Below are 12,886 nucleotides of genomic sequence, written 5' to 3'. Positions count from 1 at the left end.
TGCAGAGTGAAAAACTAAACTTGCTAATAGAGTACCTGTTAAATAATCTTGTGGTTTCCAAAACCGGAAGTGGGCCTTAACATTCTTACCAAAATCTTAAAAAATCGTAACTGTTGGACTTGTAGTTAAAGCAAAACCCAGGCCTAGTTACAGAAAATGACATTTACTCATACTCTAAGCATATCTTCTTTAAAAGGTTAGAGGTGCTTAATATAAACTAGTTATCCTTCCTATATATTTTTGTCTGTGCCACTATTTTCAAATATTCACTGTATCTATCGTGTGCCACACACTCTCTTAACCATAAGGATCAATATGCTCCATCCCACACTGTTTCAAAGAGTCTATCAATTTTTAAAGTATATACTTAAGGAAGTATTATTCAAAGGCCTCAAAGATATTCTACTAGTAAAAACGAAGGATTCGTTTCTGATTAGTTTATTGTGCTTGCTTGTGTTTGCATGCTCAGTGTGTGCTCCTCTGTCCATGGGATTTCCCAGGCAAGAATACTGGAGTGGGTTGCCATTTCCTTCTCCAGGGGATCTTCCTGACCTGGGGACTGAACCTGTGTCGCCTGGCGGTAAAGGTGGAATCTTTACCGCTGTGCCACTTGGGATAGTTTATTGTAACCAGACAGTAACATTTGAAAGTTGTAATCTTTTAGCCTTTCTGCTCCCACAAGAATAGTCACCAGGAGCTTTTTTTAGAGAAGATTATTTGCTTTCTGAGGAAAACTGTGGTATAGTTTTAATAGCCTTCTTGGAAGGATCCAAATGTAACTAAATAAAAATATGGAAACTATGCTTTATAGAGAACACTTTATAATCCAGTCAGAAAACTTTTGCATATAACTAATCTGTGCTTCTGAAAACATGGTCTAAAAGTAGTGAACATGGATCCTTAGGAACGGCTCTTGAGCTACAGTCATGGTGATGCTTGGAGCCTGCTGCTTCGGTTGTTCACTATAATACAAACACACCATACTATCAAAGCGTGCAAAATTAATGAGCACACGGCATACTCAGCTCAAAAATACTTCCTTTCAAGCTATACTCACAAGAAAACTATCAATGAATGCATTAAACAAAAACTGAAACTCAAAGCAACGATGACTTAAAGCTAATACCTCAAGAAGGCTGAAATGTATCAAAGTCATAAAGGGTAGGAATAAAGTATGCAATGGACAGAGTTGATCTAAAAGATAAACAGTTCTTTTGACACCAGGAAAAGGAATCAGGGACAGATGGGGGTCAATAAGTGGTGAATGGCCTGGCAGGTGGTCTGCCTGACCTTCACTGTTGACCTAAAGGAGCATCTCATGACCAATGAGAACCGCCTAAAACAGGTATGTACAAACCTCCCCTACCAGCAGATCTGCGGCTTCTTCAAACCCCTAGAGCGTAAACCAGGCCTTTTAATTTCTGTGATGGAAAGTAGGTCCATTCGGCCACTAGATGGAGATCAGGCTACTCTGCTGTTGACAGGGAAGCTGCTGGCAGTCAGTAAATGAGAAGCATGTTACTGAGAACCTAATTCTCTTTTCTCAGTACTTCTATGGAAGGTATTTTCCAAGCACGCAAATCAGGAGCAGATCTGTGTCCAATAAAGGGTCCATAATGAGCAACAGGCGGTGCTAGTGGTAAAGAACCCGCCTGCCAATGCAGAAGACATAAGAGATGCAGGTTCCATCCCCTGAGTCAGGAAGATCCCCTGGAGGAGGGCAGGGCAACCCGCTCCAGTGTTCTTGCCTGGAGAATCCCATGGACAGATGTTCCTCACAGGCTAGAGTCCATGGGGTCGCAAAGAGACACGACTGAGGCAACTTAGCATGCAGCACAATGAGCAAGAGGCTGAAGGATCTATTAAGAAGGTAGCTGTAAAAGACACATTTTTGCTTAAGTATATATTTTCAGTATCAACAAAATGTATCACGGAATATCGGGAGATGGAAAAACACTGGATAACATCTACTCTCATTTTCCAAATGGAACTATCATTCCATTCTGAATTATGTAACTTTATTACTGAATAAATCTTATTTCTATGATAGCTGAACTTTAAACTGGAGACATAATGTTACACATTTCCCAGAAAATGTATGGTCTGTAGAAGGATCAGATACTGCCCTACATACTATAGCAGAGTATTTTGATTATTTTCGAGATATTATATGCTATACTTCTGTGCATTTCTAACTTAGGAACTATACGTGGAACTGCTCAGTCGTGTCTGACTCTTTGCAACCCCATGGACTGTAGCCTGCCAGGCTCCTTTGTCTGTGTAATTCTCCAGGCAAGAGTACTAGAGTGGGTTGCCATTTCCTTCTCCAGGGGATCTTCCCAACCCAGGGCTTGAACCCAGGTCTCTCCTGCATTGCAGGCAGATGCTTTACCATTTGAGCCACCAGGGAAGCCCAGGAACTATATATATGCACTCAATAAATAGTCAGTTACATAAAGACCAATAAAAAATTGAGAGAGTTACAGCTTCAATTTCATGTATATGGGTATGAGGAGAAACAAGCATGTTATCTATCATGTACCAATCATCATGCTAAAGAGTTGGGAACACAAAGGTGCACAGCAGCTTCAGGAAATCACCAGGAAGAGAAGAGCTACAAGGTTAAAACACAAACAGGGGTTAACTTTTGTAGTGGTGAAGACTAGTTATCAAAATCGTGAGTGATACTCCTTTTAAAAATTCTGCTGTGAAGGAAACTTAATTTAGGCCACAAACCTTAGCCACGGGGAAAACATGACCTTTGATCTCTGTAACACATGAGAAATAGAAATAAAACCTAAGACATTCAAACACAATAGGCTTTCCCTAGTGGCTCAGCCGGTTAAGAATCTGCCCGCAATGTGGGAGACCTGGGTTCAATCCCTGAGTTGGGAAGATCCGCTGGAGAAGGGAAAGGCTACCCACTCCAATATTCTGGCCTGGAGAATTCCATGGACTGTATAGTCCATGGGCTCGCAAAGAGTCAGACCTGACTGAATGACTTTCACTTTCGCTTTTCATCAATTGCTGTAATGAAAAAAGGACCTTAATTCAGACAAAGAAGAAACTAATCTTTAGAATAGTAACATAAGCAGAACCATAGTTAATTAATTTTCTAATAACTGTTATGAATAGCAACCAACATCCAGTCTGTTACTGTGATAGATCCATTGCACTTAATGACATGTTTATTTTAGAGTAATGCATTTGTTTCAGCTTAATTGAATTAATATAGTCATACCCTTTCAAAAGACTTTGAGGTTGCTGGCCTGTATTTGTTTATGATTTTCAAAATGCTCCTATAAGTTAAAAAGATGTATTATTCATTCATGCATACACAATATATGTATGTTTCTTCTCTAAGGGAAGTGATAAAAATAACCACATAAAATAGCAATTAATAATCAGATGTCAAAGTCTCTTATCTTGTTATCGTCTATATCACTAACTGGTTCTTTATAGAGCAACACAGTTGGCAGGAACCTACCTTTCTTTTTGCTGGATAAGAATGAAATATAAACAAAGGAGTTTTCCTCTGAAGGTTAAAATAAATAAATTACAAATAAAACAAATCCTTTCATAATACGGTTTAGTATTTATGGGTACACAGCCTTCCACACTGTTCACATTAGTTGCAGACAGCAATCAGATTAGGTGGTGACTGAGTTACTTCTGGAGGGGTGGAGTTTTCTCCCTCTTTGGTGACCTGTTCCCATATTTCCTTCTAGTGCAGGTTTGAGTCTACTTATTACGACTGCTAAACTTCCATTCTCTGGAAATAAGGGAGCTGGTAAAAACACACCTCTATTGGATGCATAATTTTGCTTATCTTCTCTAGTCTAAAGGTTCTGGCCTTATAATAATGTGCTGCGTTGAGATGCTCAGGGTTTCTGTTTCCTTGGTAGCATGGGGAGATGCTGATGACATGGCAGAAGTGAGAACGGATACAAAGGTGGAGCTGGAAACTGAATAATGCTTAAGGTTAAAAAATAAAAGTTGATGATTACATTTGCATGTTATGAGGTGAGGAACCTATATATTTAAGCACTGACAGACAGAAAAGGCACATTTTTACTTTTTCACTATGTCAAACGATAGACTTGTCTTTTCCTGAGTCCCCACATTATTTTAGCTGTTTTAGCAAACTACATTTGAGTCTCTGGGCCAGAAGCTTCTATGACCGTGGCATCTGCAAATAATTGATAACTTAATGTGCCCCCTCAAGAGGTAAGGTCAGTTCAAGTGGTACCTGCATGTGTCTGTCACCTTCTCCAATCATGTTTCTCCATTCCATGAGTGACCGCTGCAGGTGCTCAAGGCCGGTTTCCCAAAGCCGGACACGGCCTCCCATATCAACAGTGACAACGCCACCTTTGCCCCACTCGGCCAGCAGTGCATCTGTGTCCGAGATAGTAGACAGCCATGTGGTATATGGTGATAGAGAGTCTGACCTGAAAAAGAATCACGGCGTTCAACCAATTGAAGCCCAGGGAATGATGCTAGTTCAGCTCAACTTACGTTCAACTTGCTGTAAAGAATTCTCATAGTTACGCAACAAGAACCTGCTGTACAGCATAAGGAACTACACTCAATGTCTTATAATAACCTATAATGGAAAAGGATCTGAAAGAGAATATATGTACGTATAACATATACATACATGTATATACATACGAGTGAATTTGCTGTACAATTGAAACTAATATAACAGTGTAAATTAACTATACTTCAATAAGAAACATAATGTTTAAAAACACATTAAAAGCACATTAAAAACTAAGGGACCAACAGATTCATCTGGAAGGAAAAAATATATACTTATTTACTGGTTATTTACATATTCTTTTGCGTGGGCCTTCTCTGTTTGCAGCGAGCGGGGGCCACTCTCTAGCTGAGGCCCGCGGGCTTCTCACTGTGGTGCCTTCTCTGGTTGTGGAGCACAGGCTCTTGAGTGCGTGAGCTTAGCTGCCCCTCGGCATGTGGGATTCTCCCGGACTGGGAATAGAACCTGTGTCCCCTGCGTTGGCAGGTGGATTCTCAACCAGTGGACTATCAGGGAAGCCCAATTTACGTATCTTGCATTTGTAGATCCTGGATGACATTTGCATTCACTGTCAGGAAGAAAGGAACTCTAAACCAACTCACACCTCAGACTCCTGCAAGAGCTGACCCACTTCCCAGGGGTCTAAGGTCTATGCTGAAACTCAAGTCTTCTTTATGTGTTTAACTGCATTTATTTGACATTTTGCCATCCTAAGTTAGATGGTTATATGGATTTATAATAAAGAATTTATATATTTCTTATAGTTTCATGCATATACTATTTCTAATATATACAGTCAATTCAAGGAACGCAACTTTTGCCTGTAAGAGTCAACTGCACACTTCTTTATCTGAGTATGGCTCTCACTATACAAAAGAAATACAGATTAGAAATTCTAATGACCACTGTTGGCTTTCTAAATATATCTGGTATTTTCTCTGTAAAATAAATGGTCTAAAGAGATGGTCTGATCTGATTAAACAATAAAGTATCAAGGTAGATTTGCAGAAACCACAAAACTACTATCTATTAAGTAAATTTTTATACTGAAGAAATCAAGAGTACTTTAATCTTTTTATCAGTCTGTTTCAGTGGATACTAAACAGAGTGACAAAGCCAGCTACTCTGAGAAGTGTTTCAGAGCTATAGGGTTGGCCAAAAAGCTTGTTCAGGTTTTTCAGTTACATCTTTTTTTTTTCAGCATCAAATGCAATTGTACTTTTATTTTTCTAAATTGATAACTGAAATATGTGCATTTGTTGCTTTAATTTGCATTTCCATGAATAATACCAAGCTTGAGAATCTTGACATATGTTTATTCTTAGTTGTTTTGGTTTCTGCTTCTTTTTTAAAAATATAAATTTATTTATTTTAATTGGAGGCTAATTACAATATTGTGGTGGTTTTGCCATACATTGACATGAATCTGCCACGGATGTACATGTGTAACCCATCCTGAACCCCCTTCCCACATCTCTCCCCATCCCATCCCTCTGGATCATCCCAGTGCACCAGCCCCTAGCACCCTGTCTCATGCATTGAACCTGGACTGGCGATCTGTTTCACATATGATAACATACATGTTTCAATGCCATTCTCCCAAACCATCCCACCCTCGCCCTCTCCCACAGAGTCCAAAAGACTGTTCTATACATCTGTGTCTCTTTTGCTATCTTGCATACAGGGTTATCATTACCTTCTTTCTAAATTCCATATATATGCATTAGTATACTGTGTTGGTGTTTTTCTTTCTGGCTTACTTCACTCTGTATGCTGCTGCTGCTGCTGCTGCTAAGTCGCTTCAGTCGTGTCCGACTCTATGACCCCATAGACGGAAGCCCACCAGGCTCCCACATCCCTGGGATTCTCCAGGCAAGAACATTGGAGTCGGCTGCCATTTCCTTCTCCAATGCATGAAAGTGAAAAGTGAAAGAGAAGTCGCTCAGCCGTGTCTGACTCTTAGCCACCCCATGGACTGCAGCCCACCAGGCTCCTCCATCCATGGGATTTTCCAGGCAAGAGTACTGGAGTGAGGTGCCATTGCCTTCTCCATCACTCTGTATAATAGGCTCCAGTTTCATTCACCTCATTAGAACTGATTCAAATGCGTTCTTTTTAATGGCTGAGTAATACTCCATTGTGTATATGTACCACAGCTTTCTAATCCATTCGTCTGCTGATGGACATCTACGTTGCTTCCATGTCCTGGCTATTATAAACAGTGCTGCGATGAACACTGGGGTACACGTGTCTCTTTCAATTCTGGTTTCCTCGGTGTGTATGCCCAGCAGTGGAATTGCTGGGTCAAATGGCAGTTCTATTTCCAGTTTTTTAAGGAATCTCCACACTGTTCTCCATAGTGGCTGTACTAGTTTGCATTCCCACCAACAGTGTAAGAGGGTTCCCTTTTCTCCACACCCTCTCTAGCATTTATTGTTTGTAGACTTTTGGATAGCAGCCATTCTAACTGGCTTGAGATGGTACCTCACTGTGGTTTTGATTTGCATTTCTCTGATAATGAGTGATGTTGAGCATCTTTTCATGTGTTTGTTAGCCATCTGTATGTCTTCTTTGGAGAAATATCTGTTTAGTTCTTTGGCCCATTTTTTGATTGGGTCGTTTATTTTTCTGGAATTGAGCTGCAGGAGTTGCTTGTATATTTTTGAGATTAATTCTTTGTCAGTTGCTTTGTTTGCTATTATTTTCTCCCATTCTGAAGGCTGTCTTTTCACCTTGCTTATAGTTTCCACTACATCTTATAAAAAACTCAAATGAACTTTTGGCCAACCCAATATTTTACAGTACTAGAAGGACTCAAGGCAACTTTTGATATAATAGAGGATTCATCTCATGGTGCTCTCTCAAAAATCCTTGCCTTAGGAAAAAAACTAGGTACAGATGGTGAAGTAAAAGCCCATTCAAAAATAATGAAATTTAATCACTTATGATGTGAGTAAATCTGCCACAAATGCTTAAGATGTATGATTCTATTGAGCACAGCACCTACTGGTTCCACATTTAACTCTCTGGCATGAAACTTTAAATTTACCAGAGCAATCTCTTTAATATGCCAAAAAAATTGCTGAAGAAATCATATTTACTACAGCTTGCACACTACATCTAGAATCTCTTCTGTACCTTAAAAAAAAAAAGCACATTCCTCTTATCTATGATAACAAAGTCTTTAAGGAACACAGAGAATTACAGTAGAGCGAAGACCAGATTTACATATACCCATATATTAGTGCTAAGTAGTATGGTCTTACAAATGCAACAAAAGTTTCAGGACTAACACTTAACTTGTACTGAGAGCAAAAATGATATATTTCTTTTGGCCGTACAGTTACATATCGTTTTACTGTTTTCTATTATTTGAAGTTAGCCATCAAATGGAAAATTCCTGCTATCTAACAGAATACTAAATTTAAGCAAACCAGCAACAAAACTGAAACCCAGATGGGCTGTTCCCTTGGATTACATGTACACCAAAAATGGCAGCAGTTAATCTTGAGAGAAACTCAGGATATACTGACAATGAACAGACTCTAAAACACGTGGCACTTGAAATAAGGCAAGTTCAAATCGAGATGTTCTGTAAATGTAAAATTTATACTGGGTTTCAAAGACTCAGGAGAAAAAAGGAAAGCAAAATATCATTAAAATTTTTATATCAAATACATGTCAAAACAGTTTATAATGGTAATAAAATACTATTAACAGTAATTTTACCGCTTTCTTTGTGCACTCTTTTACTTTGGCCACTAAGAACATAAAATCACATATATGCCTCACATTCTATTTCTATTGGATGGCGCAGCACTAAATGAATGCAGCACGGTGACCAGCTGGCACTGGCTGTATTTATATATATATAGCTGTTCTTCCAGGTATTATTTCTATGGTAGGTATAACATATGGTTCATACAGAACGTTAACAGAGAAAAACACTAAAATATAAAGCTAGGGCTGGGGAAGAAATGAAGAGGAATACTGAAAAAATAATTATTGTGCTTTAGAAATGTAAAAAAAAAAGTTATTCTTTGATTTTGTTACTTGAACTGATCGTATATTTTAATGAACATGCAATGGAATAAGAAATTTCCCCAAATGACTAAAAGCCATTTATCATTAAATTGACACATTGAGATGCTCCAGAAAGACATTCTTGTACACGTTAGGACAAGTAAATAAATCTATTTCTTTGAAAAATGATTTCATTATTCACATTTCTTGAACCTGGCTAAATAAAGGGTCCTAAGAGATGAAACGGTGTTTCTGACTTATTTTGTATTGGCATACTGAGCGATGTTCTTTGGAAGCACGGAAGGCGGCTGGGGACAGACATGTGTCGCTGCCCTTGCTCTGAGAGTGGACGGCTCCCCAGGCTCCTCTGCCCGGGACCCTGGTGAGGCTTTAACCACTGTGTTCTGAGGCCTTGGCTGTTTGTAAGGGAGGACATGTGAGGGGCATGTGACATCAATCCACACAGAAGCCGGTGCACACCGAGGTTGAGGAAAAGGGAGAGCAGGCATGGATGCATCCAGAAAGGGATGGGCTGGAGGTGGGGACACAGGTGTTTTCAAGGAAGAGATGGCCTATCATTGGTCCTCTTTTTATATATGCCCTGACTCTAACTAGTTTGAACCCTTTGCTTCCACTGCTGAACAGCAATAAACCACTGGCAATAAATCTATTCCAAATCTCTAGAATCCTTTGACTATTGTATGGCCTTCATGACTGTAGATACACAGTTATATCTATAAAAAAAATATATTTAAAAAATGAGATTTAAATTCCTTTGACATCTTGAATACATTTACCTCAGAAAATTAATGTATAAAGTTAATAAATATGAAAATTTTTTCAGTGGTAAAAATGCTGTTTCAAAAAGTTTTATCATAAGGATAGATAAAAAAAAAAAGAAAGAAATGAACACTTGAAGGCTGTTAAGACTTAAACCTAGGTAATATTTGAACATTTTTCCAATGTTCAAATAAAAATGGCAGAGCAGCAAGATAAAAACAAACTGTAACTATATATATATATATGAAAGAAAGAAAAAGAGCCTGCTATTTAAGGAAGCAAAAAGCACACATTTATTCAGGGCACTTGGTAAGAATTCACTCTTTTTTTTTCTTTTTAATCTGACATACAAGCTAAGAATGAAAATGAAAATGGATTACCCGGGAATTGGGATGTATCGAAGTCTCTTGGACTGGAGATCAGTAACTTCTATATACCCAGCTGTCTGTGGAGGGGTAACATCTGCAAAGAAGTCAAGACACAAGCCGAGTGTTATATTACTGCCTGATATAAAAACAGGACCCAAATAAAGCACAGATGCTGCTTAAAATGGACTGAAATTATCATTTGCCTAGAACAGAACTCTGGGACCCACTTCACAAGGTCCAGGGCTGACCAATTCCAGTCTTGAGGTTAGATGCTCAGTTATGCTTTTGTCAGGAAAACAGAGACTGTCAGATAGATGCATGTTACGCTGTGATTCTTTAGCGTCAGAGAATTATCTAAGTTCCTTTCATTTTCTCTGATATTAATAGCTTCCCAAGATGGGTCAGTGTTTTAGCACTTGAAGAGTTTATCTGAAAAATATTTCATCGCTGGAATTCTTTTTCCTTCCTAGGAAGTTACAAGAGTGACGGTATAACACAGTCGAGTCAGCACCTACTTGAAATTGGAGTGGCCTGGTAGACAATCCTGGCTTGAAATTTCCTAACTATGATTTACTATGGCCAAGTTAGTTCTCCGAGACCTGCTTTCATCATTTGCAAAACGAGGATAAGAAGAGCATCTGAGGATCATAAACATTATTTGCACACAATCAGTAGCTGCTCCACAGTGGCTGTTATTATGAGGACCCCTCAAGACAGGAAAAGGTGAGGTGAGGATCGGGGCAGTGGGGCAGGACTCTGGGTCATAAAGAACGTGAAAAGGCGGTGAAGGAGAAGGTAATGTAATATGGGGGCCAGCGTCCCCAACTCCAATTCTAGTTGTTTCCCTGAAAATTCTGGGAGTTTACTGACTTTTCCCCCAAATCCCCGAGTACCACCATCACCCTCATAATCACCAGTTAGCAGCACTGTGTCAGGAATCCTGCCTGTCTTTTTAGTTTTTCAATTGCGTGCTATGCTGCTGTGCTCAGGTGCCCAGTCGTGTCTGACTCTTTGCGACTCCGTAGCCTGCCAGGCGCCTCTTCCATGGGATTCTCCAGGCAAGAATACTGGAGTGGGCTGCCATCTCCTACTCCAGGTGATCTTCCTGACCCAGGGATCGAGCCCACATCTTTTGCATCTCCTGCTTTGGCAGGCGGATTCTTTACCGCTGCGCCACCTGGGAAGTCCTATTAATCACCTTTTTTTTTGGCTGCACCACCCAGCACATGGGATCCCAGTTTCTGACATTGGAAGCTCAGAATCTTAACCATTGGACTGCCAGGGAAGTCCCTGTTTGGGACTTATAGATAGTGTTTTTAATACTGACAACTACAAAGGCCTTGGATTCTTTTTGAGAGATGAGAAAGCAGAGACTTGCAGAGGTGGTATAATAATGGACTTGGAGAGTGATAGAAAAAGCTTTCAAAATCAGGCCTACCTTCTGGCTTTAAAATCTCTGCTATGCCCACTACTCCACACAGCTTCTACCTGAGCTGATCAAAGGGCAACGATTTTAAAATAGCCTTATTTTTACAACATCTTGGCCTCCAATGTCTCTTAAAAAAAAACAACACACAAACCTACAAAGAAGCCATACTCTTAAAGATTTTTGTCTGTTTTCTATCTATTACAATTTCTTTTTTTTTTCATATTGTAACAAAGTTTTCTCTATCTACTATGCAAGGTCAGCTATAAGTCCAGCCAACTTTAAAGGTACTTCAAAGATACTTGTTTATGTGTCTACCCTTTTTAAAAAAAATTTAATTTATTTATTTTTAATTGAAGAATAATTGCTTTATAATATTATGTTGGTTTCTGCCATACATCATTATGAATCAGCCATAGATATACCTATGTCCTCTCCCTATTGAACCCCCCTCCCACCTCCCAATCCCACCCCACCCCCAGGTTGTCACGGAGCCTGCATTTGGGCTCCCTGTGTCACGCAGCAAATGCCCACTGGTCATCTATTTTACATATGGTAACGTACATTTTAGGGCTACTCTCAATTCATCCCACCCTCTCCTTCCCCCACTGTGTCCACAAGTCTTTATGTTTTTTGTCTGCATCTCCATTGCTGCTGCTGCTAAGTCACTTCAGTTGTGTCTGACTCTGTGCAACCCCACAGACGGCAGCCCACCAGGCTCCCCTGTCCCTGGGATTCTCCATTGCCGCCTTGCAAATAGGTTCATCAGTACCATCTTTCTAGATTCCATATATATGTGCTAATATACAGTATTTTTCTCTTTCAGACTTACTTCACTCTGTATGACAAGCTTCAGGTTTCACCCACTTCATTAGAATGGACTCAAATGCATCCTTTTTTACAGCTGAGTCATACATATTCCGCTGTATATATGTACCACACCTTCTTTACCCATTCATCTGTCAGTGGACATCTAGGTGGCTTCCATGTCCCAGCTATTGTAAGTAGTGCTAAGATGAGCACTGAGGTATATCTGTCTTTTTCAATTATGGTTTCCAGTGTTCTTGCCTGGAGAATCCCAGGAATGGTGGAGCCTGGTGGGCTGCCGTCTATGGGGTCGCACAGAGTCAGACACGACTGAAGTGACTTAGCAGCAGCAGCAGGGTATATGAACAAGAGTGGGATTGTTGGTCACATGGTACTTTTATTCCTAATTTTTTAAGGAATCTCCATACTGTTTTTCATAGTGGCTGAATCAATTTACATTCCCACCAAGACTGCAATAGAGTTCTCTTCCCCATACCCTCTTCAGGATTTACTGTCTATAGATTTTTTTGATGGTGGCCATTCTGACCAGTGTGAGGTGATACCTCATTGTAGTTTTGATTTGAATTTCTCTAATAATGAGTGATGTTGAGCATCTTTTCATGCATTTACTAGCCATCTGCATGTCTTCTCTGGAGAACTGTCTGTTTAGGTCTTATGCTCACTTTTTGATGGGGTTATTTTTCTTGTACTGAGCTGCATGGGCTGTTTGTATATTTTGGAGATTAATCCTTTGTCAGTTGTTCCATTTGCTATTATTTTCTCCCATTCTGATGGTTGTCTTTTCACCTTGTTTATAGTTTCCTACATTGTGCAAAAGCTTTTAAGTTTAATTAGGTCCCATTTGTTTATTTTTGTTTTTATTTCCATTACTCTAGCAGGTGGGTCATAGAGGATCTTGCTGTGATTTATGTCAAAGAG

At 39.6% G+C, this 12,886-nt stretch overlaps 1 protein-coding gene across 4 annotated transcripts in view; it reads right to left on the bottom strand.

Moving 5' to 3' along the window:
- The window catches only part of VWA8 (von Willebrand factor A domain containing 8), a 372,743-nt gene that overhangs the window by 111,575 nt on the left and 248,282 nt on the right, over positions 1-12,886 (bottom strand). For 3 of the 4 annotated variants that reach the window (XM_044926848.2, XM_025263046.3, XM_044926847.2), the window contains exons 36-37: positions 9,727-9,808; positions 4,250-4,451 (exon numbers count right to left, since the gene is read on the bottom strand). In XM_044926848.2, the coding sequence (XP_044782783.2) occupies positions 4,250-4,451; positions 9,727-9,808 (284 nt within the window). Of the gene's footprint in view, positions 1-850; positions 963-4,249; positions 4,452-9,726; positions 9,809-12,886 lie in introns of those variants that run through there. The other variant, XM_044926849.2, reaches the window with a different exon arrangement.

The sequence above is a fragment of the Bubalus bubalis genome, chromosome 13 (genome assembly GCF_019923935.1).
Source record: "Bubalus bubalis isolate 160015118507 breed Murrah chromosome 13, NDDB_SH_1, whole genome shotgun sequence".
Taxonomy (NCBI): Eukaryota; Metazoa; Chordata; class Mammalia; order Artiodactyla; family Bovidae; genus Bubalus; species Bubalus bubalis.
The sequence above is the reverse complement of the archived record's forward strand: the minus strand, read 5'-3'. Positions and strand labels throughout refer to the sequence as shown.